The sequence below is a fragment of the Chlamydotis macqueenii genome, chromosome 2 (assembly GCF_036417535.1).
Source record: "Chlamydotis macqueenii isolate bChlMac1 chromosome 2, bChlMac1.mat, whole genome shotgun sequence".
In the NCBI taxonomy this organism is placed as follows: domain Eukaryota; kingdom Metazoa; phylum Chordata; class Aves; order Otidiformes; family Otididae; genus Chlamydotis; species Chlamydotis macqueenii.
The window spans coordinates 108,898,693-108,923,498 of record NC_141557.1 but is presented as its reverse complement, the minus strand read 5'-3'; the positions used below and the strand labels follow the sequence as shown (position 1 = coordinate 108,923,498).

General features: G+C 37.5%; 1 protein-coding gene across 4 annotated transcripts in view; it reads right to left on the bottom strand.

The window, feature by feature from the left end:
• Positions 1-24,806, bottom strand: part of PPP4R1 (protein phosphatase 4 regulatory subunit 1) — a 61,935-nt gene that overhangs the window by 16,638 nt on the left and 20,491 nt on the right. For all 4 annotated transcript variants that reach the window (XM_086740628.1, XM_086740629.1, XM_086740627.1 and 1 more), the window contains 8 exons: positions 23,462-23,568; positions 12,975-13,117; positions 11,073-11,219; positions 9,394-9,501; positions 8,584-8,649; positions 6,165-6,323; positions 4,907-5,037; positions 3,755-4,272 (listed from right to left, as the gene is read on the bottom strand). In XM_086740628.1, coding sequence (XP_086596754.1) covers positions 3,755-4,272; positions 4,907-5,037; positions 6,165-6,323; positions 8,584-8,649; positions 9,394-9,501; positions 11,073-11,219; positions 12,975-13,117; positions 23,462-23,568 — 1,379 coding nt within the window. The remainder of the gene's footprint in view (positions 1-3,754; positions 4,273-4,906; positions 5,038-6,164; positions 6,324-8,583; positions 8,650-9,393; positions 9,502-11,072; positions 11,220-12,974; positions 13,118-23,461; positions 23,569-24,806) is intronic.

The window sequence follows — 24,806 nt, the reverse complement described above, 5'->3', positions numbered from 1 at the left end:
AGAAGAGCTGACATTACATGATTTAGCACTTTCTATGCAGAACATAAGGAGATAAAGCTGAAGAAAGTGTCCCTGGAAAGAAAAAAAGAAAAAAAAAACAAAAAGCAAAAAACCAACACAACAAAACATCTGGGGAAAGAAAAGCAATGTCTGAAGTAAGTGAAGACAGCAGCAGCCTCAGGGAGCTGGAAAACAGTGACCTGAATAAAGACCCTGTCATAATTTTAAAAGACTTGGCATACTTCAGGGGAATGTGCAATTTTCCATCTCCCCGTTCGAGACCCTCAGGACATCTGGCCAGTGGACTGGAAAGGTCCTGTTAACAGGGATTGTATACCACTGCTTAACTTTGCGTAGCTTGTGTAGCTCTGCTAGCCAGTAGAGTTTGTCTGTGAGAAGACAGGCTGTCTTTATCTTGGTTGCTGACTGCTCAACTACCTATTACTCAGATTTATCACTTTGGCTTTGTTCTGGAAAGAAAGCCTCAAGGTAAAGAGTTTTATGAGTGAGATTCAGTTAAAGTAGTTCATCCCTTTCTGAGAATGAGATTATGGAAAAAAAAAAAAAAAAAAATGTTCTATGGCAGTTGCTGGTCACTATTAAAAAAATGTATTTGCCAGAGATCTCATCAGTCTCCATGCCTTGTAGCAAGGACTTGAAGTTTGAAACAGAAACTGCTCTGATGGAGCAGAGGTGCACTACAGAAACACAGAAAACAATGTCAAGCTACAAACCTAAACATTCCCCCAAACAAACAAACAAAAAAAACCAAACCAAAAACACTCACAAAACCACAAACAGTTTGTTCTGTGTATGTAAACAGTAACCCACTAGTGTTTGGCAGCCAAGACATCTGGAAGACTGGGGTGAGCACTGAACACACTGTACCCTGGCCTGCATGAGTTGGCAATGCCTTTGCTTCCAACCAATCCTTCCCCTTGTCATGGTATGCTGAGGTACTCCTTAAATAAAAACAGAGGTATTCCGTTCTCAATACTTCTGCTATAACGATGCAAGCAGGTGAGGAAAGAAGCACCTCGCACAACATAGAAAAGTAAGGTGAGACATGTCAAGCAGAGGATGCAGAATCTAGAACGGCAGAGAAATGAAAACAACAAAAGGAAACATGAGGGGAAATACATGTGGAGGAAGGGGACAGGGATACAAAAGTATAGTAAGTAGTTGCTACAGATGCATACACAGCGGAAAGTAGGGGGGGGGGCGCAGAAAAAAAAACACAAAACAAAACAACTGTACTCTTCCGACTCAGAAAGAGTCATTGCTGGTTAAACTCCAATATGAAATCTCTACACCTGCCTCAGAGGTCAGGGACTAGCTCTGAAACCAACCAGCAAAACAGAAATCATTGACCTCCACCGATTGTACCATGAAGGACATCACCTTATTACCATCACCAGTTATTCTGCAGAATCAAATAATAAAAATTCAGTGTGATCTTCAGAATCTTCAAAAATCCTGTGCCAATGACCCAGGCCAATATGGTTCCAAACACCAGGTATTAGTTTTCTGCTTTTTTTTTTAAGTTTAGAAAATATTCTCCAAAACAAAACATGTTAAGAGCATGATGCCGAAGTTGCACAGTCAAGCACCGAGAGGCTAGGTACAGCCAGAGTTAAGGTTATCTGAACAACTTAACCTTACTGACATATGCATAACATCATACACTACAGTCTCATTTCCATACTACACTTTTGCTAACTGATCCCCACTTCATCTTGTGATGTCTCTAGGATGCTTGTTCCATTTGCTATAGAAAACAGAAGATGTGTACCTATGGGAACTCTCCAGTATAGCAGGTCTCTGCTTACCCACCACAGAGAAAACAGCATCTTCCGCTCCCATCCCTTAGCTGCGAATGCAGCGATAAAGACAGGAGCACAGCATAGAAGCAGGAATCCAGGACTTGGGCAACAGCAAAGCGATGCAGAAAATAAGCGCAAGAAAAACATCACAGGGATTTAAAAAGAAGAGAGAGAGCAAGGGAGAGCAGAAAATAATCATAATAATTCCTAGCTTGCTCAGTCTTTGCTGTCAAGAACCAGCCCGCTCATGCCACAAGACTCATAAAAATGTAATAGCGTAATGGTTAGTCTTGGGGGAAGAGGAGGGGGTGTGGGCAGGGAAAGACCCTAAGCACTGCTTGGGACCAGGGCTGTTTGGTAAACACTTGTAAGCCATGTATAGGCATGTATAGCCAGGTAAGAAGAAAATTAAAAAAAAAAAGAGTACAAGATGACTGAGTAATTAAGATCACCCACCCCCACCCCAAATCAGAATAAATGGCACTGGTAACCTTAATTCAAATCTTTCCTAACTTGTGGACACTAGGAACCCATGCTGTTGACAACCTAGTAACAATTTTCTTCCACTGAAGTGCGCAAGTGCTAGTCAACAACTGCACAGAAAACATCTTGACACCTAGTCAAGGGAGCTACAAAAAAACCCAACCACCACCAAAAAAAAAAAAAAAAAGGCCAAAAAACCCCAACCAACCAAAAAAAAAAAAAACAAGCCAAACCTGCTCTGAAAGGAGACATGAACACAGACGAGAAAACTCCATAAAACAGGACAATTCTGGACATACAAATATGTGCCTACATAAATCTTCATTAAAAGTGTTTAAGATCTGTTCTGTAACTGGACAGAACAGGGTTTTCTAAAACAAACCTGAACAGCAGTGCAAGTTTTAATAGTGGGCTTCAGAGATAGGTTGTGAAAACTAAGATCATTACCAAGGTTGAATTTTTTTTCTTATCTCTTTCCTCAGACAGAGAGTGCCCAAAGCATTCTTAAAGCAACAAGTTTAATCTGTTGACTTCACAATAGATTAAACAGAAGCAGCCCAAAATGGATTTAACAAAACTTACTAGCATATCTACTTATTATCAACAAAAAGAAGTTGAAAGTAGCATTGGTTTATTCTAAAATGTTTTTCGCACTCCCAACTTGCCTCTCTTTTTCCTCTCTACTTTTTCTGGCATAGAGATATGCTTTCCCCTAGGGATTTTTCAGCTGCAGAATAACACAGCTTCTTCCTTAGTGGTACCTCTGGACTTTCTGACTGTGCGGCTCAAGTTTGATGTGCCTTAGAATTTATTCCGCATATGAATACCAAGAACTGTATCTCCAGTAGGTATGTGTGAAATAGTCAAGTCATTTTAGCCCAGGATGTATCTCTGAGGTGCTGCACCAGCAGCTGGTCATACTTATGAAACCCTTCAAGACCTTTAATATTGCAAGACTGCAATAATAGAGACCTTGCAGAAAAAATGGAGAAGACTAACTCATTAAAAATAAAATGAATAATGCATAAAATGAAAACATTTATCACACTTCAATATATTTTTTTAAATCTTAATCTACCTTCTTATTTTGCATGTATGGTAATTACAAATTAATTTCCTGATCAAGAGCTTATGCCATTGAACCATGTTTGAAACATATTTGATTATACTGTCCAAACAGGCAGTCAGAAGTTTATACTGCTAACCATATGGGTATTCAGTTCATGGAAGGAATCATACTATCTTTAAACACATTTACACAAATGCTCGTTCCCTTTTAGTTCATCATCAATTTTCACAATTAGATCAAAACAGATACAATCTCTTTGAGGACCAGGACAAAGTAGTACTTCTGACTTTTAAAACAACTGAAAGATTAAAGTAAAAACTGCTAAAGCAATATATGCATATCTCCAAACACTAAAAATGCTTCAGTATCTTTACTATACCTTTAACATCTGGATCATCTATATGGGGCTCCAAATTCTCTATCATTTCCTCCAATTCTTTCCGTGTTGCCATAGGAATGTTTGGAGACACTGGCAAGGTGAGTTCCTGAATTTCCCTATCAAGTATTATCTCAGAAGTCTGCTGAAGCTCAAAGTCAATATCTATTTCAGGAAGTGGAGTCCTCCAGAAATGGAAAGAGTTGTACAATTCCTGCTCTGAAAGACAGGTTTCCTGTGAATTCAGCCCAGCCTCCTGCAGACCTGCTGTACAGCAATGAGAACTTCGCTTGCTCTCGTCAGCCATTTCCCCACGTGATTCTGAAGACAAAGTGCAATGGAAGGATGACTCAGTCTGGAAATCACCTTCCCTCTGGGAGTTATTTGACACTGTATTTTGATCTTCCATGGCATTTTCAAGTTTTGTTGCAAAATCATCATTATCAACATGTGAATACAGCTCCTCTGTCCTGTTGTGCTCATCCTCTGTTGTGACATCTTCTGCAGTCCTGACTTGTTCACTGTTGAGTGCCAAAGCAAATGAACATTTAAAACCCAAAATAAACTTGTTGCAAAAAGATGCTCTTGAAAATTCACACATGTCCTATCAGCTTATTATTTATCAAACAAGATTTACTTGTAGTATAGCAAAATAAGTCATAGCAATCATAGAATGCTTGAGGTTGGAAGGGACCTCTGGAGGCCATCTGGGCCAAACCCTCTGTTCAAGTATGGCCATCCAGAACTAGTTGCCCAGGACTGTGTCTGCATGGCTTTTGAATATTTCAGAGAATGGAGACTCTGTAGCCTCCGTGGACAACCTGTGCCAGTGCTCAGTCATCATCACAGTAGGAAAAAAAAAAAAAAAAAAAGTGTTTCCTGGTGTCCAGAGGGAACCTCCTGTGTTTCAGGTTGTGCCCACTGCCTCTCCTCCTGTCACTGGACACTATCACCCAGAAGAGATACTCCTATTTATTTTCAGTAAATAAATAAAAATTCTAGTAGTCTATTAAGTAAGATGAGAAGTTCCAAGTCTTTCAATTTACCAAGATAAATACTCAATTTATACAAGAAAGTTCATTTTCTTAACTTGCAGTTCATGTAGAAGAAAAATAAGGAGGAAAAAATAATCTGTGAAGTTAGTAAATTCTTTACCCGTTTTCTTGTGCAGAACCACAATCTTCTGGGTTTTTACCATCTTCTTCTTTAAAGTACTGGCCACTGCTGGATGGATTTGCAAAAGTTGATATGAAAGGCCCCAGAGATTGAAAAGCAGCTTGGCGGACCTAGTGGAAAGGGTTCAAGGTGAAAAAAAAAAAAAAAAAAAAAAAAAAAAGTTATCTACATAAAGTTTGCTGTCTTATAAAGCATAAACATTTGCTACTAGGAATTGGAAGGGTCACAACGCTACTGAGGAAAGTGCCAGCAGAGGCTCTTGTCAGGAAAGAGACAGCCAACTGTATACATAAAATGCTGAGTTTAAAGAAAAAAATTAAGAAAAAGCAGGGTAAAATCAGTTAAATCATGTGTAACCAAGTTGACAGGCCTATTCTCCACAACCAAAGAAATCACAATTATTTAGATAGTAGAAGCAGGTGAATTTGAAAGCTCAGTTGAGAATTTTAACAACTTGAAAAGAAAAAAAAAAGTATGTGCAGTGAACAGATATTTCACTACCGTAAGCATGACTGTTATAAAGATCTGCATTTCTTTCCCTTTTCTACTTGGCTATGTTGTTCATTTGCTCCTCCTTTCTCCTACTATTTATTCTGCCCTTCTCAACAGTTATCTTATCTACCTCCATTTTCGTTATTTGATTAATTCTGCTGTGCTACAATTTGCACAACTTTCCAGGATCCAAGAGCTCATGCTCCTGGGCAAACGATCTACTTTTGGGTCTCAGCAGTTGTCTTCTCAATAACAAACTTAACAAGGTTTTAAGAGTAGATCTCCAAGACAAAACAAAACCACAAAAAAAAGAAACCCCACACATACAAAAAACCCACCCAAATCAAAACCAAACAAACCTTGAAACAACAAAAAACATCACCATCCCACTCCACCGCCCCACTCCCCTCCAGAAAAGGAGGTGTGGCAGGGAACCTGAAGAAATACAAACAAATCACATCTGATTTTCCAGTTTTGTTAAAGACTTCCAGCTATGTTAACTCATACACAGTTCTGTAGCTAAGAAAAGCTATCCCGCTGACACAGTTTTTCTTACATGCTGCAGTGAAAATGTGAAAGACTCTCTACACTCATTGACAAACCTAGCACTGCAAGAATTTTGCTTGAGCTTCATGCGTGAAACATGTTATGTCATCCACATCTACAGGGAGAGTTTCTATACAGAGTACCGCAGTAAAATCCTTTAAATATGACAGCTACTCAAGAAATAAAAAGCAATTCTTACCCATCGTGAAGGATCACTAATCAAATTAATAAAAAGAGTTGACAATTTTGTCCTCCGGACTTCCTGTGATGTTGCACAAGAAACCGCCATGAAGCATTCAGCACAGGCTTTCCTAACTCCCCACACGTTATCAGAGCAGAGCTGGAAAAACCTTGGCAGCTGTTAGGAACATAGCGAGTAAGTTTGCAAGTCTTAACACGCAGTACTTATTTCAAAGCAAGTTCTTTTTTCACATTCATTTCCTTCGTCTTGTTCTCTGCCCTTACACTCAGATGTATTCGTTTAACAGTTACCAAACAAAGAACATACATTCAGTAGCACCACTCTTCTAATCAGCTGCTCACATATGGATACAGATAAGGAAAATTCACACGTCTGAAAAATACCAAGAAAGTACTAACTTTCTAACCTAATTCATATTCTAAAAAATCCCCCAAAAACCCAACTCCAAAAATATCCCCAAGCCCAGAAAACTTATAAGACAAAACCTCATCTCTACATCATTCTTTTAAAGCAGATAGCATCGTAAAGAACAAAACTATAAAGAATATTGGTGCATTAACATTTTACGTATCATAGACCACTTGATGTTTTTGCGAGATTCTCACTGAAATGCAAAGGAAGAGTATCTTCAGAAAGAAAATCTCTCTCTTTCACCTAAACTCCTCATTGTTAGATTTACCACCTACCCTACAAAGCAGGACCTGAACTGCATAGAGGAACAGGGGAATGAGAGCAACACTGCATTTGGTCCAAGATAAAACAGGTTTGAACAGAGATGTGGTCTTACTAATAAAAAAGCGTTTTGAAGTTGCTCATGTGCTCAGTTTTTTGTTTTTTTTAAACAGTAATGATAAGGATGAAACAGTGGACAAAGTGCAGGTGAGGCAAAGACATGCAGCTCATCACATGGCTGCCTTCACTTGCAACAGGCAGAGTGGTAAGATGCAAGTAATATGATGACTGTTGCTACAGCTCTCTTCTCAATTATTGATGTTCAGCTGTTCATACTTTCTGCAGCAAAGTTTTCTGGACTTCTGATTAGAAAAAGTATTTATGTTACAAAATGAAGCTTTACATGAAGCCGTTCAGCTTTTTGCCTCTTTAAAAAAAAAAAATCCAAAAAGAGCAGAAAATGGTATTTTCTGTTAAGGAAAGAAATCCCCAGATATCCACCCATATGTTATTGCTTTCACATAAAATAACCACCACTTCTTTATTTCATAGTCTAATAGCACCCTCTACAAAGTTTTCATCCAAATTCATGACCTGTATCACTAAGAGGGCATTTGTGTGAGAGAATTTACATTCCAAATCAAGAAACATATGGGCAGTAAATTTGTGCAATGATACTTCATTATCAAATGGCTTGAAGCACACAGTATCTAGCGAAAAATGCAGCAAATCCTGTAAGAATGTAAGAAATGCCCTGAGAGTCACACTACACATACCTGTCCCAATGCCACATTTGCAAAAGGCTGCAGAGCCTCTTGTTGAAGTCAAGCCTGCATTTACACTCTCTCCATATAAGTCCTTTACTAATTCATGACACTGACTCAACCTCCTCTGGCCCTGAACAAGCTCAGCGTCCACATCCTCAAAAGGAGAGAGCTTGAAGAAGGAACTTTGAGACCGTCAGGCTGATTTCTGCTCCCTAGCCCTGCCATGCCTCCAAGCCTAGCAACATCCACCAGCTCCTTGGACCCACCAGGGGGATGGGGACACTGCTACGGATCCTCTGCTCACTGCTCTATCCATGCTATCAATGCTTTTCCATTTTGAATTTGTACCTCTTCCCTTTACTTCATTTGTTATTGCCCAGATTCATTTATTTTATCTGCCTTTCTTTCTCTTTCACTCCCTCCCAGGAGGGTTATGAGGCTTTGTTAGAGTCAGGAAAATTGACTTTGAAAGATTAAATCATTGAACAGCAGCATTAAGCAATCCCATTTATAGAGACCACATAAGCCTCACCACTTCTAGCAGTCTATATCCCCCACACACCTCCTGCAGCTGCAATGTCTCATTGCATTTCTGGACATTGGAAGATACATACCTGCCTACCTTGTCACCTAATGTATTTTTGAACTTGCAAATACTCTCTGCCTCCACAGCCCAATGTATTTTCTTCAGTCTAGTTTGAATCCTTCTCCCAGCTTTAGAACGGAGTAACTCCTTGCTCTAGACTGTGTGACTTGGCAAGTAAGAGTTCTCTATGCATAGTAGCTATCTTCAAGATTTTGTAAATGTTAATCATAACCTCATGTCAGCAAAACTGAAGAGTCACAGCTTTTTTTAGTCTCACCTTACTAAGGGAATGTAGCAGTTGTCTCATCATTTTAGCTGCCCTTTTCTGTATCTGGTTTAACTACACTACTGACTTGTACTAAAAAGAAAAATCCTTTACAAAATGGCTTACCAGCATTTCTTCAGTGGCTTGCTGCCCAACAACACTGCAGATATCTCCAAAATTGGCTGCACATACCTTGCAGACAAAATGCAGGAAATAACAGCTAAGACCATAGTTTTGATAAGGCAAACAAAATCAAAGGAAAAATGTAAATAGCTTTTAAAACCATAAAACCAGGTTTCAGTGCAAACTCAGTATCAGCTACTTCCCCATTCCATCAGTTCCCATGGTTTAAAAAAAAAAAAAAAAAAGTTCTCTTAATTTCAAGCTTAATCAGCCATTTTTAATGACAAAAAGAAACACCCCAGAACTTAAGTGAAAGGAAAAGATAAAATGCATTTAAAGTGCTATCAAATGAAATAATACAAGCAGTTATCAAGGAAAACCAGCAATGCAATAGCAAGGTGAAACCAAAAGACAGCCTCAGCACCTAAACGCCATGATGGAGTACTGGTTTATTTCATCTTAATGAGCATCTTGAATTTCATCTATGCTCAGAGATACAAGCTCAGGTGGCTGACGCTGTATCAATTACAGCTGATTCACATTTTCGTGGCTACCTACACAATCATAAGGGCAAGCAGATTCTTTCTTTGTGTCTGATAACAAAGGTAGAGACTCTTGAAAAAACTCAGTGTCAAATATAAAATCTGTGAAAATGCAACCCACAAAACAAACTCCATAGCTTTACCCCGTAACTTTCACTTATACATGTCACAGATGAGGTCTAGCAGGAAAGAGTCATTTAGATAAATGCAAGTTCCAAACTGTCGATGCTTCCTTCACAGATAATCCAGATCACATGCTGGTAATTCATACCTTACGAACATGAAACATTCTGCAGTCACAGCACATCTCGCAAAACCTAGGAAGAACAAGTCTTTCCGTGATGTCCTTTCCAACCATGGAGGCCATTTTGCACATTATCTAATGGCAAGACAGACACTAATCAGGGATGCTTGCACAACACACAATTCCCTGTCAGTTAAGCAGAGGCTATTTACATTTACTTTTCACTCTGATGCACACAATTTTATTGAAAATTATAAAGATATTGAAAAAAAAAATACGTATTTTGAATTGAAAACATTTGTCCACTTCTCCAAAAAACTTTTTTTTCCTTTTTACTCTCCTGCCATGATGTAACACAGCTGTAGAAGATACTGATCTTTCACTAAACTAATGGAGACAACTGAAGTGTTAGAAATTACTCTCATATCTTACCAGACTTACAAAAATAAAACAAAAAGTAGAAGATTCTTTCTCTATTCCAATACTTAACAAATATATATATATTTACAATTAACAGAAAATATAGATTAATATGCTTAAGTGACTCCTACAACTTCTGCATAATTTAAAAATCAGTTGCAACACTCTATATTGCACATATGCGACTCCTTAACATAAAATTACTGAAAAAGCCTATCGTACCAAAGAAAGTGACAGCTTTTTCCTCTAATTGCTCTTTCATTCTCATTTTTACCTTATTTTTTAAAAAGCTGTTGTAATCTAAAAGAAATTTGTTTAACTTTCCTTATCACATCAGTAGAACTACTTAAATTCATTTTTCTATAATAACAAATTATTATTTTTCTAACCTCCAGTAGCTCTCAAGTTTCAATATCTTCAAAACAATAAAGATGGGTAAAACAATTCTGCTTTAATTTTTATTCCCTTATATATTTGTAAGCTTCTTCAAGAAAGTACTAGAAATTTGGGTCCAGATACAATAATGCCCAGCCAGCTTATTGCTTACAAGTCCATTATGAAAGTAAAATATTAATGAGTTCTCTCTCAACCAAAAAGAATAATTAAAGAAAAAAAAAAAAAGTCACCCAGTAAAAAGCATCAACATAAATTGCAAAAATTCAAGGGAAAAATAAGGGCATACATCATCTGCTATTTCTCCTTTATAAATAAACTTCTTAATTTGCTTACTATTTTAATTTAACACATAATAATTTTTAATTATTAAGGTTGTGTCTAATGCCAAAAAAAAAAACAAAACAAAACAATGCAAAACACCAACCAACCATGAGTTAATCAACTCACATGCTTATTACATCATCCAATAAAACAAAACAAAATCAATAAAGAGAACAGACATACAGCAAAGACCAACAGAATTCAAGCGTTAAAGATTTTCCACTGATGGAAATTTTCCACATATGCAATTTAAACTTCCATAAAACAAACAAACCTGAAAAAACTAAAAAGCCAGCAATAGTAGATGCTTTAGCAGTCAATAAAATTAATTCCCTGCGCTGCCTTGTCCAGCTGGGTTCTTCTTTACAGCATATATAAGCTATTGAACTTAAATCTAACCTTGACTTGAGCGTAACACATGGAAAAAGTTAGATTAGTTATGCATAGTAATATAATTTTTTCTCTTTAACACCGCATGGATGCGGATCTTGGAAACACACTGTCACTGCTGCAACATCAAGCAGTCAAGCAAGCTTTATACTATGTGATCTGATATTGCTGTTACTTACAGCCACGGCTTCTGTCTTCACATCATCATTGCTGTCTGGAGCTGTGAGGTCTATCAGAACAGGGCATACTTTGGTCTCCACATCGTATCTCTCTATGAGTTCTTGCTCCAATAGAACTAACAATGCTGCCTGGCTTGTTTTTCTTACCTAGACAAAAATTGAACCATGGAATTTGAAGACAGTTTTGGGGGTTTTCTTTGTTTAAATGTGTCCTGTATTTTGGAAGCTGTACCTATATACTGCCACACACCTATACCAACTTGCACTATACCAACTGCACTCGGTGAGAGGACAAGTGCTCCAAAACCACTTTTGCAAACACTTCATCTTTGAAACAGACTACGTTTAAAACTGCATATTGTAAACTAAGGCAATGCTATTATAAAAGTGTCCACTTACATATTTCCCAAAACACAGGACAGCAATGTCAAAAAAGAAGTAGTCATGGAAAAGCTCATGCAAGAAAAGCAGCGCAACTAATTAGGAGTAACAAAGTTCTAAGGAATGTGAATTTTATTAAACAAATCCTCTTTTTCTGAGATTAACAAATGTGGTTGACAACGAATAACTGTTTATTTCAAAAGTATTTTGAATTCTGATAGACAATTTTGCTTAGTCCAATTTAACAAAAAAAGATTGTACAAAAGTAAGATAACCAGTAACGATTGACTTCATATGTGGCTAGTCTCTGCCTCTCAAAAAGTAAGAGAAAACATTACATAAAACAAAACACTATATACCGCAATGCAGCAATTTTCATAACACCTTTTAGATCTTTGTTTCAGAGCAAATGAGCCAGAGTATCAACAGAGGTTAAGACAATAAACAGAATTGCTGATCTGCTAGCAAGAGAATATCAAGCACAAGTATGGTGGTTGTATTTTACATGAATTAGTAAACCAACTATTAAGAAAAATAGATTTTGGTACCTATTTTTAATTATGAAAAACCTGGAAAAAGCGAGAAAAAAAGACTGACAACCTCAGAGGCCTAAAATACTTTTTTTAAAGTATCATCTAGGATTAATCTAGTCTGAAATGACATGGAAAAGCTTAAAGAAAGCTTTAGACAAGCTAACTCACACACACAGAGAAACAAACCACAGAAATAAAATCCAAAAGCTTTATTGGATCAATATACATTTAACTGGTTATGAAGGCACATAATGGTGTTAGAATCATAGAATGTTTAGAGTTGGAAGGGACCTTCAAAGGTCATCTAGTCCAACCCCCCTGCAAGGAGCAGGGACATCCCCAACCAGATCAGGTTGCTCAGAGCCTCATCCAACCTGGCCTTGAATGTTTCCAGGGATGGGGCATCCACCACCTCTCTGGGCAGCCTGTTCCAGTGTTCCACCACCCTCATTGTAAAAAATTTTTTCCTAATATCCAATCTAAATCTACCTCCCTCTATTTTAAAACCATTACCCCTCATCCTATCACAACAGGCCCTACTGAACAGCCTCTCCCCATCTTTCTTGTAGGCCCCCTTGAGGTACTGGAAGACCGCTATAAGGTCTCCCTGGAGCCTCCTCTTCTCCAGGCTCTCATTTTGTTAAAAAAAAAAAAAAAAAAAAAAGTTATAGCAAGTCGTCAGTTTTTCATAATTACTGTTTCTTTTTGTCAGAATTTAAACTATGTAAGCTTATCAAAATGACTGTTTGATTTTGTCCATAAGAATACAATACCAGATAAGAAGCCTCAAATCAGGACACATCATGTTAGATGAAAAACCACTGGAAATTTTCAATTAAAAGTTCACAGCACCATGTATTTCATTACATTCAAAACCTTTTTACTCCCAAAATATTACACACTTGTATGATGCTAAATTATTTAAATTGAAAAACCTCACACCAGGTATATTCAACTAGCTAACAAACTATTTGTAAAATACGCTTACCTGGTTATTCTGGTCTGCAAGGTATCGTACGACAATAGGTAGTAAGTATTTGGAAAAAGCATATGGGATTGAAGGTCTGTTTTCTTGACAGAACATAGCAATATGAGGCACCTGTTCCATCAGTTCTGCCCGCACTGTTGGCTCTGTGATGGTCAAAATAAAACCAAACAAGGTACAATAAATGTTTATAAGCATACTGTCAGAATAAACTTTTTACAGTCCTGTACATACAAACTACGTTCTCAAATGTTCAGGTCAGAACATTTATGTCAAGCTTCATTTTGACAAGCACCATCTTTTTGCAAAACCAGCTACAACTACACTCTGTACTGCTAAACTACTAAAAAGACAAGTCCCACATTTTCAGGGGAAAAAAAAAAAAATATCAAGAAGAGGTATAAGACAGCAAGCCAACAAACATTTCTGTCTGCAATTCCCACAAGCATCACCAAAGAAACCTGCTAAGCAGAAAGTAAACCCAACACTGGTACCACTATGAGAAGAAACAAACTGAGGGGTGCTCCTGGCCACAGCCTCTCACATGGGAAAGATGCCCTTGAGCAGGACAACCAGCCACAACCATCAATGCTTTTTCATTCTTTGCTTTTTAAGGCTACTGATATTTACATCAAATGGAAAAGGTCTTGCATCTTTACAGTTGTTTCCATTAAAACTTTTAGGTATGGTTTTTCAAAGTGTTGACTATTTAAAATAAAATATTTAATTCACTTTCTAAATTCAGGAAACAGTGCACTCCTTGTATTTGGGGGATGAGAGGAGAAACAAGAAAAGAACTACAAATATCATTTAAATTCCAATTATTGAAAAACCAGCTTCAATTGAAGAAGTAGGTTATTATCACATGCCTGACAGTCCACTTGTCCACCAAAAAATATATATAATTTCAGACCTAAGCACTAAGTTTTTGTCCTTTCAGAACTTGCTGACATCTGTAGTTACTATTAGAGAATTAATTATTTACAAAAAGCATAATGAAAAATCACCAATTACTCTCAAGTTACAGTAATTTTATTTACAATATTTTAAATAATAAGAGGTATACTGTTCATAGGATATGCATGCTTTACTAAATTTTAGCATAGGAGTTTTTCAGGTAAAACTGAACCATCTGAACCATTAGAACACCTGGAACACATGAGACATTAAAAATACAACCTTTTGTTAGACAGAAGTGTGTAACCTGCACTTGTATTTAACACGGCCAATGCATGCAGTACTTTGCTTTCTTGAACACTGGTTACAAGTGACAACTTAGGTCTGAATAAAACAAAACAAAGATAAAGCAAGTACCATGCTGTGTACAGTCTCTTCTTCACTGAGGACAATGAGAACAGAACAGATGATAGCACACACAGTAATCAAATGCCTAAGGGCTCCATTTCTTTGGAGACTTAAATTACTTTTCCTACAGAAAAACATACCAAAATCCTCTGTAAAGTTTATGAACTGCTGATCAAGTTTCAAAACAGAAAATGAAATCCTAGATACATCAATACTGAACAGGTTTGCTGTTCATGACAATAAAGACGAAAGATCTTCCAATCCACTCTGTTTCTCTTTCAAAAAAAAATTAACAGGAACATACAGGACAAAAGCTTTTTTTTATTTAAACTTCAGATGTTCTGAAACACGTGCAGGTTGAACTCCATAAGCAATACACATCCTGAAGTTTGTATTGAAGAAGTTAGATCCTGAAGAAGACTACTCAAACTATGCACAAGTTTTAGCAGACTTGAATTAACAAAAATGAACAGGTAACAATCTATTTTCTTCCTACTTTGAATCCTGGTCCTCTTAGCCGACAAGGTGCAGCTTCATTTCTGGAATAGGGGCTTGAAATGTGCCAGAGAAAGGAGGCTTTTTACATCTCAACATGTTTTTTTCTGTCTATGTGAAAATCTGCACAAAGGTGGCTGAGCTAAGAGGCCTTGAAAACACTGTTCATTTGCACTTGCCTAGTAGCTGACACAGAACACAGCAACTATAAATTGAAGAGTCCTTCCTTGCTGAGCTTATTTTGAGATAGAGAAAGCCATCATCACTGCAGACAGACTGTACACAGCCCCTCTCCCAAGAGCAACTTGGGAAAAGGCTGCAGATGGGAAACAGAGCAGAATGAGGAACCACCAGGCTGGGTAAGGAAGGATGGAGGGCTGAGAGGTGAGTGATAAGGAGATAAAACTAGCGACTAAAGGGAAGGGAGACTGAAGCTTGCTGGACAAGAAACTGGAACCAGGGTCCAGTGCCAGCACTGAAGGGATTCACTCCCACCTTTCCCATGAAGCTGCTAATTCAAAACATGTCCAGAACATGATCTAAGGGTACCAAAGGCTTATGTCACCACAGTTATCACAAGGATCTTGTTCCTACTTCTTAGGACCCCTGCCTCATTTCTTGCAGCAAACAGATGATGACTGATGTTAGGACGGGGGAGTGGACGGGGAGAGAGGAAGAGAAATTTGGCTGAGGCTGCAGATTTGGCAGCAGTGCTTCTTAAATGGTTTCCAAATTTGCTTCAGGCAGTTTCCACCCTCCCAAACCCAAAACTCGCTGCTGGCTTTTCCATTGTGCCAATGTAACTGTTCATGCATCCAGACTACAAACCATATCAAAGAACTGATGTGGCTGACACAGCTTTTGCCCCACAACAGCAGCATGACTGAACAGCAGAACTGGCACTTAGATTGGTCTCCCTGTGCAATCACACATTTCGCCTGAGTAGCAGAACTATCTGATGATGGAAGCAAGCAAACAATGGTAAGAGGGCACAGGAACTGCTTACTGTGACATTACCATCAAAACAGAGTGAAAGAAATGAAGTATCAAGAAACCCGATTAGTTCTTTTGCCTAGTGTGAAGCTGTGCAAAATGCTCAAGCAAAACTCTTCACAGAGTAATTGCACACTTCTCATTTGATTGCAGTCCGAACTCTGTGGTCTTACTGCTGAAGAAATACCACCACTGCAATCAAAGCCAACAAGAGCTCTGTATTAAGCATATCAAGAGCTATCTATAAAGCTTGCGACACTAGGCACTCAAAATGGGCAGACTATTTTGATTTTGATACCTCAACAGTTTGCCCACCCACCGGTAAAGTAAAGGCAACAGTCACTATCCCCAAATTGACTAGGTCTGCTGTGAAATTGAATTCATAAATTTATCTATGAAGCACTGCAGTAAGAGAGCAATGAGTACCAAAAACACAAGATCCTTTTTTCTTCAGAACAGGGTTCAGCTATTATGCAGCACTTAGGAGAGTGGCCACACCACCTGACAATATTGAAGATCAGTTCACGTAAAGTGAGCCCTTCTTCCTGAGCTATCAAGTAAGCTCTGGCTTTGCGAGGATCACAGACAGATGAGATGATGCAATTAAAGATTTGAAAAATTCATGCTCAGGAATGAATTAGAACTGGAAAGTAACCTTAGTTCTTACATTTTTTATCTTTTAAGTACATGGCTCTGCAATCTTAGTAAGGTTAATTCAAACCAACAAATAAACCAGCACCGTGTAACTGGCTGTGTAAAGCAACACCATAATTCACTATCAAAAAGGCATTTGTGTTGTTCTGGGTAATTACCGCTGCTATGCAAGAACCTGAACCTTAAGCTTACCCGCTTAGGTAAGAGCTCAGTTTTTCCAAATGCTGAAGTATATGTTCCAGTGTATACCGAACAGAGCCTTATCTTGCAGTCTGATGGAGTTACAGTACAGTTTTCGGGGTTTTTTTTTTTTTCATTATGTTTCCTAGAGACCCAAGCAACAATGCCAAAAACTTCTGCTAAAGATACAGCACTTTCTCATTCCCTTAATCCATTCCTCACCTTTATCTTTAGCTTAGATGGGAGGCAGCTCCAAATACAGGTTCCAGCAGGCTTGAATATGTGACAGCGTCTGCCATTTCAATTTAAACTTTTCTGTTGTTTATAACCAAATTCATGGTTTAGTCATCAACACAATGAATGGAGCATGGCAGTATCAGTTAAAATTATTACACATAGCTTCTTAAAGCATAACCTCATCCAGTTGGAGAATACATCTGTATTCCATATCTTTTGAACTGTACAATAGTCAGGACCAGGCTTTCACACAGTATAAACAAAATCTGGGTGGAGAATTTTGCTTCGCATCAAGACTGAAAGTTTCTACTTTAGGCACTCTGGAAAATCACTGTGTACAACTAGGTTCTCCATAACATTTTCTTGGAAAGTATTTTTTCATTTGGCAGAGGAAGTATTTTTAAATGCTGCTCTTTTCAAACTATCTCCTGAAGGTACAAGTCTATACCCTAAAGCAGCAGGCTACTAGGAAAAAAAAGCTGCAACTTGTCAAAACAAAAAACATTGAAAAGAAATATTAATACAAAAAATTACATCTCAGAAGAAAACTCATACTTGTTTTTATCATTCATTAGCACTTTATTTCATTCTATCAGGTCTTGTGTATTCTCTAGATACAGAATTACACTGAACTGAGTTTTAGAAATCAGGCAAAACTAAAAGAATGACAGAAGAAAGTGAAAATAGACTTCCATTTCTTCTGTTTGTGAAATAACTTTGAAAAGAAGTTGCCAGAATAAAACAACACAGTTCTACCTCTCTTGATTTCCAGACCATGCGAAACTACCAATACATTCCAATCAACATCTACAGAACCTGAACAGACTGATCTTCACACACCAACCTTCAATTTCAGGTATTTCAAAAATCACCATCTCTAACTCAAAATCATAGAAGTAATTAACTGTTCCTTCCCTACCCATGGAAACACACTTAAATTTCGCCTAGAATTTGACACCAATTCTCATGTAAGTGAAGTGCCAACATACTCATCTAGTTACTCTGAGCACACACACTTAGCTTTCCATATAAATGTGTAATGTTTATTTCATCCCTGCTGAGGCTTCAATTCACTCTATATTCCACTTCAGCTACGAGGAAATAAAGCACCACGGTCAGCTGTAGACTGGAAATTAAAAGGGGATTATTGCAGAGCTGCACAGTATAATACCAACTAATGGCTTCAGAACAGTTATTTGTAAATGAAGTAATTATTCCAGAGCCAGCTCATAGCTAGATTTATTTCACAATAGCTTATTCTGCAACAATGTACAGTATTTAGATGAAATTCTGCAAAGCTTTCATTATCCCAAAATACCATTCTGGAATACAAGCAGCAGTCAATTTCCCCTACATTTGTGAGGGGCTGCAAGGTTTTTGTGTTGTAAAAGTGTATATGAAGAACAACTACTGGTGATGTTAATGTTGCTTTAACTGGTGATTTTGATGAATGTTTTATGTATAGCTGAATATTACTAATATTAATATTTGCTCTTTTTAGAGGTTGTGAGTAAGAAGTAAAGGTCTAAGTGCATAGCTTTGCATTTAAACTTTCATTCTTTTAAAAAATATACATAAATATTTTGGTGAAAGGTAAATGAAAATATTAATTTATATATGCTAGAGAGAAACAAGCAGAGCAGATAACACTTGCATGCCCTTTCCCCTTTATAGATCCCTATTTCTGTATTTAGCCTGAATATAAGGTTCACAGCATACAAAGATGCCAATCTGCCAACGGCTTGGCAATAGTATTGGATTTGTGTACACGTCTGTTCTCAAACTGAACATCATTTGCATGATCAAAGATAAAGTTTAAATAAATCCTACAGTTTATCAACTGAAACTTTATCTATTTTCTTCTTTCCTAAATATAACTTTCTCTTCCCCTCTTTTTTTCCTTCCAGTGTCATCCATATTTTCCCCCTTTTGATTTCTCTCATTTCCTGTTTCATCTCTCCCTCCAACTTTCCTACCTTTTTTTGAAGACAAAGGAAAATCTAGACAAGTGAAAAATACACTGTGACCAGAGCTTGTCCCTTTTTGCTTAGGAGTCCATCAGAAAGAGTGATGTGTCTGATGTGTGTGCTGCTTCAGTAGTCAGGTTCTTTTACTAACCAGAAGTGGACTTCATTACTGATTGGCAGAGCAAGGAGTGAAATACAGACTAACAAGAGAGAGTAAAGTCACCGTTAGTCATCCGTCAGAAGCATGGAGAGACAAAAGAGGGTCACTTCAAGCAAAGGAAAAAAAATTCTTAGTGTAGCACGAGATGGGAGAACAGGTATGGAAAAATCCAGAAACATGAAGATGAGGCAAAGGAGAAGACAACAGGTGCAGCTATTGACAGTTGGGAACAGCAAATATTAGCACTCTCATCAATATTGCTTACATATGAAGATTTTGTTAAATGAAATGCTGTAATATGTGCTATTCCACAGGTATATCTCTCACTATACCAACAGCAGTAATTGAAATGGTCTTACTAAGATAGGTTAAGTACACTATTAAGTAATTAAGGTTGTGAGGCCATCCACATTAAGCCTGATTATACAGCTTCAAAACTTAATGACCAATTAGTCTAATAATTGTTTTTAAAAATCAGTTTGTTTTGCAAATTATATTTACAATTGATTCTATGCAGTAAAGAGACTTTTTCATTCAGGAGAAAAAATAAATTCTAGTTGGTTACACTCAAGCCACGAAGCACCAGTCCTCCGGGAAGTCACTTTCTTTTTCCCTATCATTTCTTCAGAAAGAAGAAATATGCATCTATTTCATAGTACACTAAAATTCCATATATATTTTAGAAATTAAGATATAGACTCTTCCTCTAAAAGAATCCCCAGAAAATAAGATTTAAAGCTTCTAGTGCCCAGTTTTGCAAGCACACTGAGCAAAATGCCAATGATGCAATAATTCTGGCTGAGGCTAACTTTCAAATCCAGTTAACTGTACATGTGTGCACAGTGATGAAGCTTTACCTCAGATAAGCCACTCACAAGCTGGTACCAAAAAAAAAAGTCTGAATACTACTAATTTACTTAAATGAAAAAGACAGACGTAAGGGCCTTGTTCAAGCTCATGTAAGTCTGCGGCTAGTCTACATTTGCGAATGAGGAAGGCTCAGCTGCTTTAACAGAAAGATAAGCACTTTATCACTAACACGGGTTTATTGCTGATAAATTAACATTTGCCAAGCACTGAGCTTCTATGCCAAGCTGCTTCTTGGTGTCTGAAGGTTCAAAGACACCATAAAAACATCTAAGTGGGAAGCCATAACCAGCATACCTAAATAAAAAGAGAAATTTAAAAGTGATTAAATAGCAGATTCAGAAGGTAGCAGAAAGGTAGCACCTTTCTTAACACAGCTGTAACTATTCTAGGGAACTCAATACCAAAGACAGTAGGGAAGTCCAGAGTTCAGAAGGACTGAAAAAACCCAAACTCCACAGCAAAATCACATACTTCACAGTAAACATCCAACTACAGCAATGAAGACAAACACTGAAGAAAATAAGCCTTCCAAACAACTGAGATTTGGAGAAAAAGCTTCTTTGCCAAGTAAGGGGGTTGGAGGCAGCAGATTGTTCCACAGTTGCCACTGATGGGTTTCCTCCACTGGAACAGCTATTCTGTGCTGCCATTTACATACAGCAGGACATACCAGGGCGCAGCAATTCTATTGATATCAATAAGAGACTACTCAGAGTCCAAATAAGTTCCTATCCAAAGCTATTGCTTTGAGAATTTTTTGTCAATAGTTTTTTTGTTGTTGTTGTTTTTTTTTTAATAGTTTTAGAGCTGATACTTGCCTTTGATGTGATGGCTCAAAAAATTTAGCTTATGGCTAGCCAGTTGGTACGTCGAGATCTGTGTCAACCATACCAAACCAGTCCCATGATTTTTTGCACCTTCCATCCTGCAATCATTTTTGGACCCAGACCTTTTTCTAGTAAAGATTAATTATTTTTTCACATTAATGCAGTGTTTAGCACAACAGAGATGGCATTTAGCTTCTTAAAGTATTATCACAGTACACGATGAATAAAAATAATTACTGTTTTGAAATTTTCTCAAACATAGAAACGGCTGCCTCACTGTAGCTCCAGTTTAAAAACACCCCAAAGCAAAAAGCCACACAAAAGCACTCCCCAAAAAACCCAAACCAAAACAACCCCAAATAAATCCTATACATGTTTCTTTTTCAAGCAAAGACCATGTCTGGAAAACATCAGCTCAACCACAGGACTTCTGAAGTTGCAAGATATTAACAGGACAGAGAACTGCTTAGGCAACTTCAGGGCAGTGGGTATTTATAGCTCACCTCTGTACCCCTATTTTAGATAAAAGCAGCAGTAGCACAAAGAGAGCGTGGATATTGTGTACCCTGGGTACATTCTTCAACTCAAACCAAATTATACCAACCACTGCCAAAAAAAGGAAAGTACCTCACTTTCTGTGACTTGATTTGACACAAGACAACAAATACCTCCAAATGTTAAAACAGGCATAAGACTAATGAGTATCACCTATTAGAAATGAGAAGTCCTGTACATAGTTTAGTTAGACTTCCCAACAGTGTGTTTTAATTTTTATTTATTTATGCATTTAAACATGAAGGCTTGACTCCAGGATGGCTCTAACCAAGCAAGTCAAAATGCACAGACACTTTTAGAATGTTTTCTTATTCCAAATTCAGTTGCTTTTTTGTTTTACAGAACAAGTTGGAAAAGATACTGTAAACAGAAAAAAGCATCAGATAAGAGAAATTAAAAACAAGTTTAGTAAGAGCAACCTTCACAAAAAAAAACCCTGAAATCCCAAAACAAAACGAAAAACCCCAACAAAAAACACTGTGCTGCAGTTTGAATAATAGTGAAGCATACATATTAAGAAGACACAAAGCAGATCTATTTCCCTAATGAATTTTCACATGGCTTAAGACACAAGGATATTCTAATTATCTGTCTTACAGAAACAGGCTAAGTCCAACACTGCAACTGCTCGAGGCACAACACTCACAGTTAAGCTTGCAGAAATTTAATTTGTGGAGCAGCTGCAGAATCCAGTGCTACTAGTTTGGCAGACCTGAGATAACTTCTACAACGCAGGAAAAGCTTGAAATGCTGCTTTTACTGATGCTGAGAAAATATCAACCCTGACTAAAAATATACTCCACCCTTGTTAAAGGAAACAAATTGATTTGAGCTCAACTCTTGGCTTTCATTACATTTCTACCTAAACAAACTTCAATTTGACACACTTAGTTGGTCACCAATGAAAAGCCTCAGGCTACAAAGTTGCTGCACAAGGCCATTTTCCCCAGACAGATCTGTCCTATTTTCCAAACTTGAAACGAAGCTTCAGGAAGTTTCTGATGCTCAAAAATATTAACATGGTCACACAAACAAGCACTGTATATAGAGATTTCAGAAGCAGAGCTTTGCTGGGAAAGCACACTAGAAACAGTAGCATGCCACTGTCCTCAATTAAAGACATATTCAATCTTAAATGAACAGTGACTTTTTTTTCTTCGTAAAGAATCCTTGGAGACGTATTCAATACAATTACGTATTACGACATACTATTATTACAACAGACTATTTTTTCCCTTCTAAACAAGAACATTCTCTTAGAAAAATAAACCCATGCATTTTAAATAAAACAGTAATGACAGAATAACAGAAATGAGCAGAATATCTTTTTACCCTTGTAAAGCTTTATGTTCTGCAATTCCAGAAAAAGGGAGAAAAACTATCAGATGTTAAACAGAAGCAACATTTTCTTCTCATTCAAGATACAATACAAGCTTCTCTCCATAGCACTCCCACAATGACAAAAGAATGAACTTCAGACCTTCTCCGACGTTTTGCTGCTAAAGCCTTCTTTCTTCCTTCTGGTGCTTCAACTGTATTAGCTATGTTGAAATCAAGCCCTTAATTCTTTCTAGAGCATCTTCAACCTGGAATTTTGTTGTAGCTCTGTCCACACTATTTTTCCCTTCATCCACACCCTTATCGCTTTTTAAGTACTCCTTTCACATTTGTTTTTCTTTATTCTCCTGCTTTTGCCTTTTACTTCCAAAACCCAATAGTCTCAATACATTAATGAGCAAAAAAGCCCCTCAATATCTACAGAGCCCTCCTACTCATTACTTTTATCTGCATCTTGCTTACCGATACCTGTTGCCTTTCTTATCTTCACAATTTGTTCCCCAAAAGGGACCAGGGGAACAACTTCAAGTCTCAAATTCTATCAAAACTAATGGGAGTTTTGCAAGATTCTTTCAAGGTGAGAAATTAACCTTTATCCACGAATCTAAAATAATCATGTAGATCACCTGAGTAGCCAAAGTACATAATAAAAGTTACTAAAAAATGTACTGATGGAGAGTGGTAATTCTAGATTTGGAAGGGGCTCAACTCTGTTGAGGAAAATAGCAACGGAAAAAAGTAACCTTTAGGGGGACGTTTTAGCAAAATGAAATTCTACAGCATTTTATTGCCTTTGCAGAAGCCTAGTTTGAGTACTGAAGAAGAGAAAGAACATACTGGTCCTGTGCTGAACACAGGTTCAGTAGTGACTTTCCCTCATGACCCAGTAAAATGTTTAATGCTACCTACCTGAATCATCAGCTAATCTGCTGATTCTCTCCAACACAGCAATACAATCTCTCTCATCATCACTGACTTCCTTCAACGTGTCCAGCAAACTTCGAGCCACCATTTGCCTAGTTTACAAGAAAGATCAAAAATTAGCATTATTTGTGTCCAGAAATACACCAAAATCAAAAAGCTGTGTAATCACACATGTTAGTTAAAACAAACAGTAAAATTCTACATAGGTTCACTTTTAACTCAGTAAGTTTTGTTAGTCCTACTTTGGGAGTTCTTAATTCTGACACTCAGAGTATTCCTAAAGACCTGTTAACTTTAACTGAAACATTAAAAGTATCCCTTCAGTTTCCAAGGATAAGGGAAACCATCCACAAAGACAAGAAATAGTAAGCATCTGCCAAGTGAGTGAATAGGAGCTGAATGTTAGGAAGTCAGTGTCAGCCTTCCACCCTCACCTCTGAATTCTCTAGCTTGTTCCACACAAAGCAAGATGACACCACTATTGACAGAACAATTTTAAACAGAATTATGAACATATTTCACAAACAAAAGCATGAACACTCAAGCTGAAGATTCTTCATACCAATGCTGATGTTTAAAAGCTGAACTTCATTTGAATGCTATATACAGCAATGGGTATAAACTGTGAAAATAAAACATACTAGCCCATGTATGCCTGGGACATATAAGCAAAGTAGAAAATAAAACAGTAAGAAAATAGGAAACAGATCAGAATCACCTCAGTTACTAATTCTAGTGCAAAAGAAATTTTTCTACCAGTTAACTTGTCAGTGACAAGGTGTAGTCAAACACAGGGTTTTGTCCTCTAAGGTTCTATTGGAGCCCGTGTTGCACAATCATACCCATCAATTACCTAGAGAGCCCTAAACAGTTAAGTTTTTAAACAATACAGCGGGCAATGTGTAGCCACCAACCTTTCTCCTCAACAACAGTCTGCAGTGGCATATGGCTGTCTAACTTTTTCTTTCACCCTTTTGGACAACATAGGCTGAACATCAATTCAGAGAGCTAGTAGGATTATCCTGTCAGTGGAATGGGCCAAGGAAGAGTGTCCAGCACACTGTGAGCACTTGTACTGCCCTGGAGCAATTTATCAAAATACTGAAGCAGCAAGGGTCAAGTGCCAGATATTTCTAGAACTGACTGATGGGAACACTGTTAGGAGATAGCCTAGATTTAAGCACTGTTGACAAACAGCAGTGCTGTAGACAAGAGCAGAAGCATAGCTAAACTTGATCATGTTCACTACAGTGAATGTGAGCGACGGTCACAAACTGGTAAGAAACAGATGGTTACATTCCCAGGGTATGAGGGAAGCTTGAGAACTTTA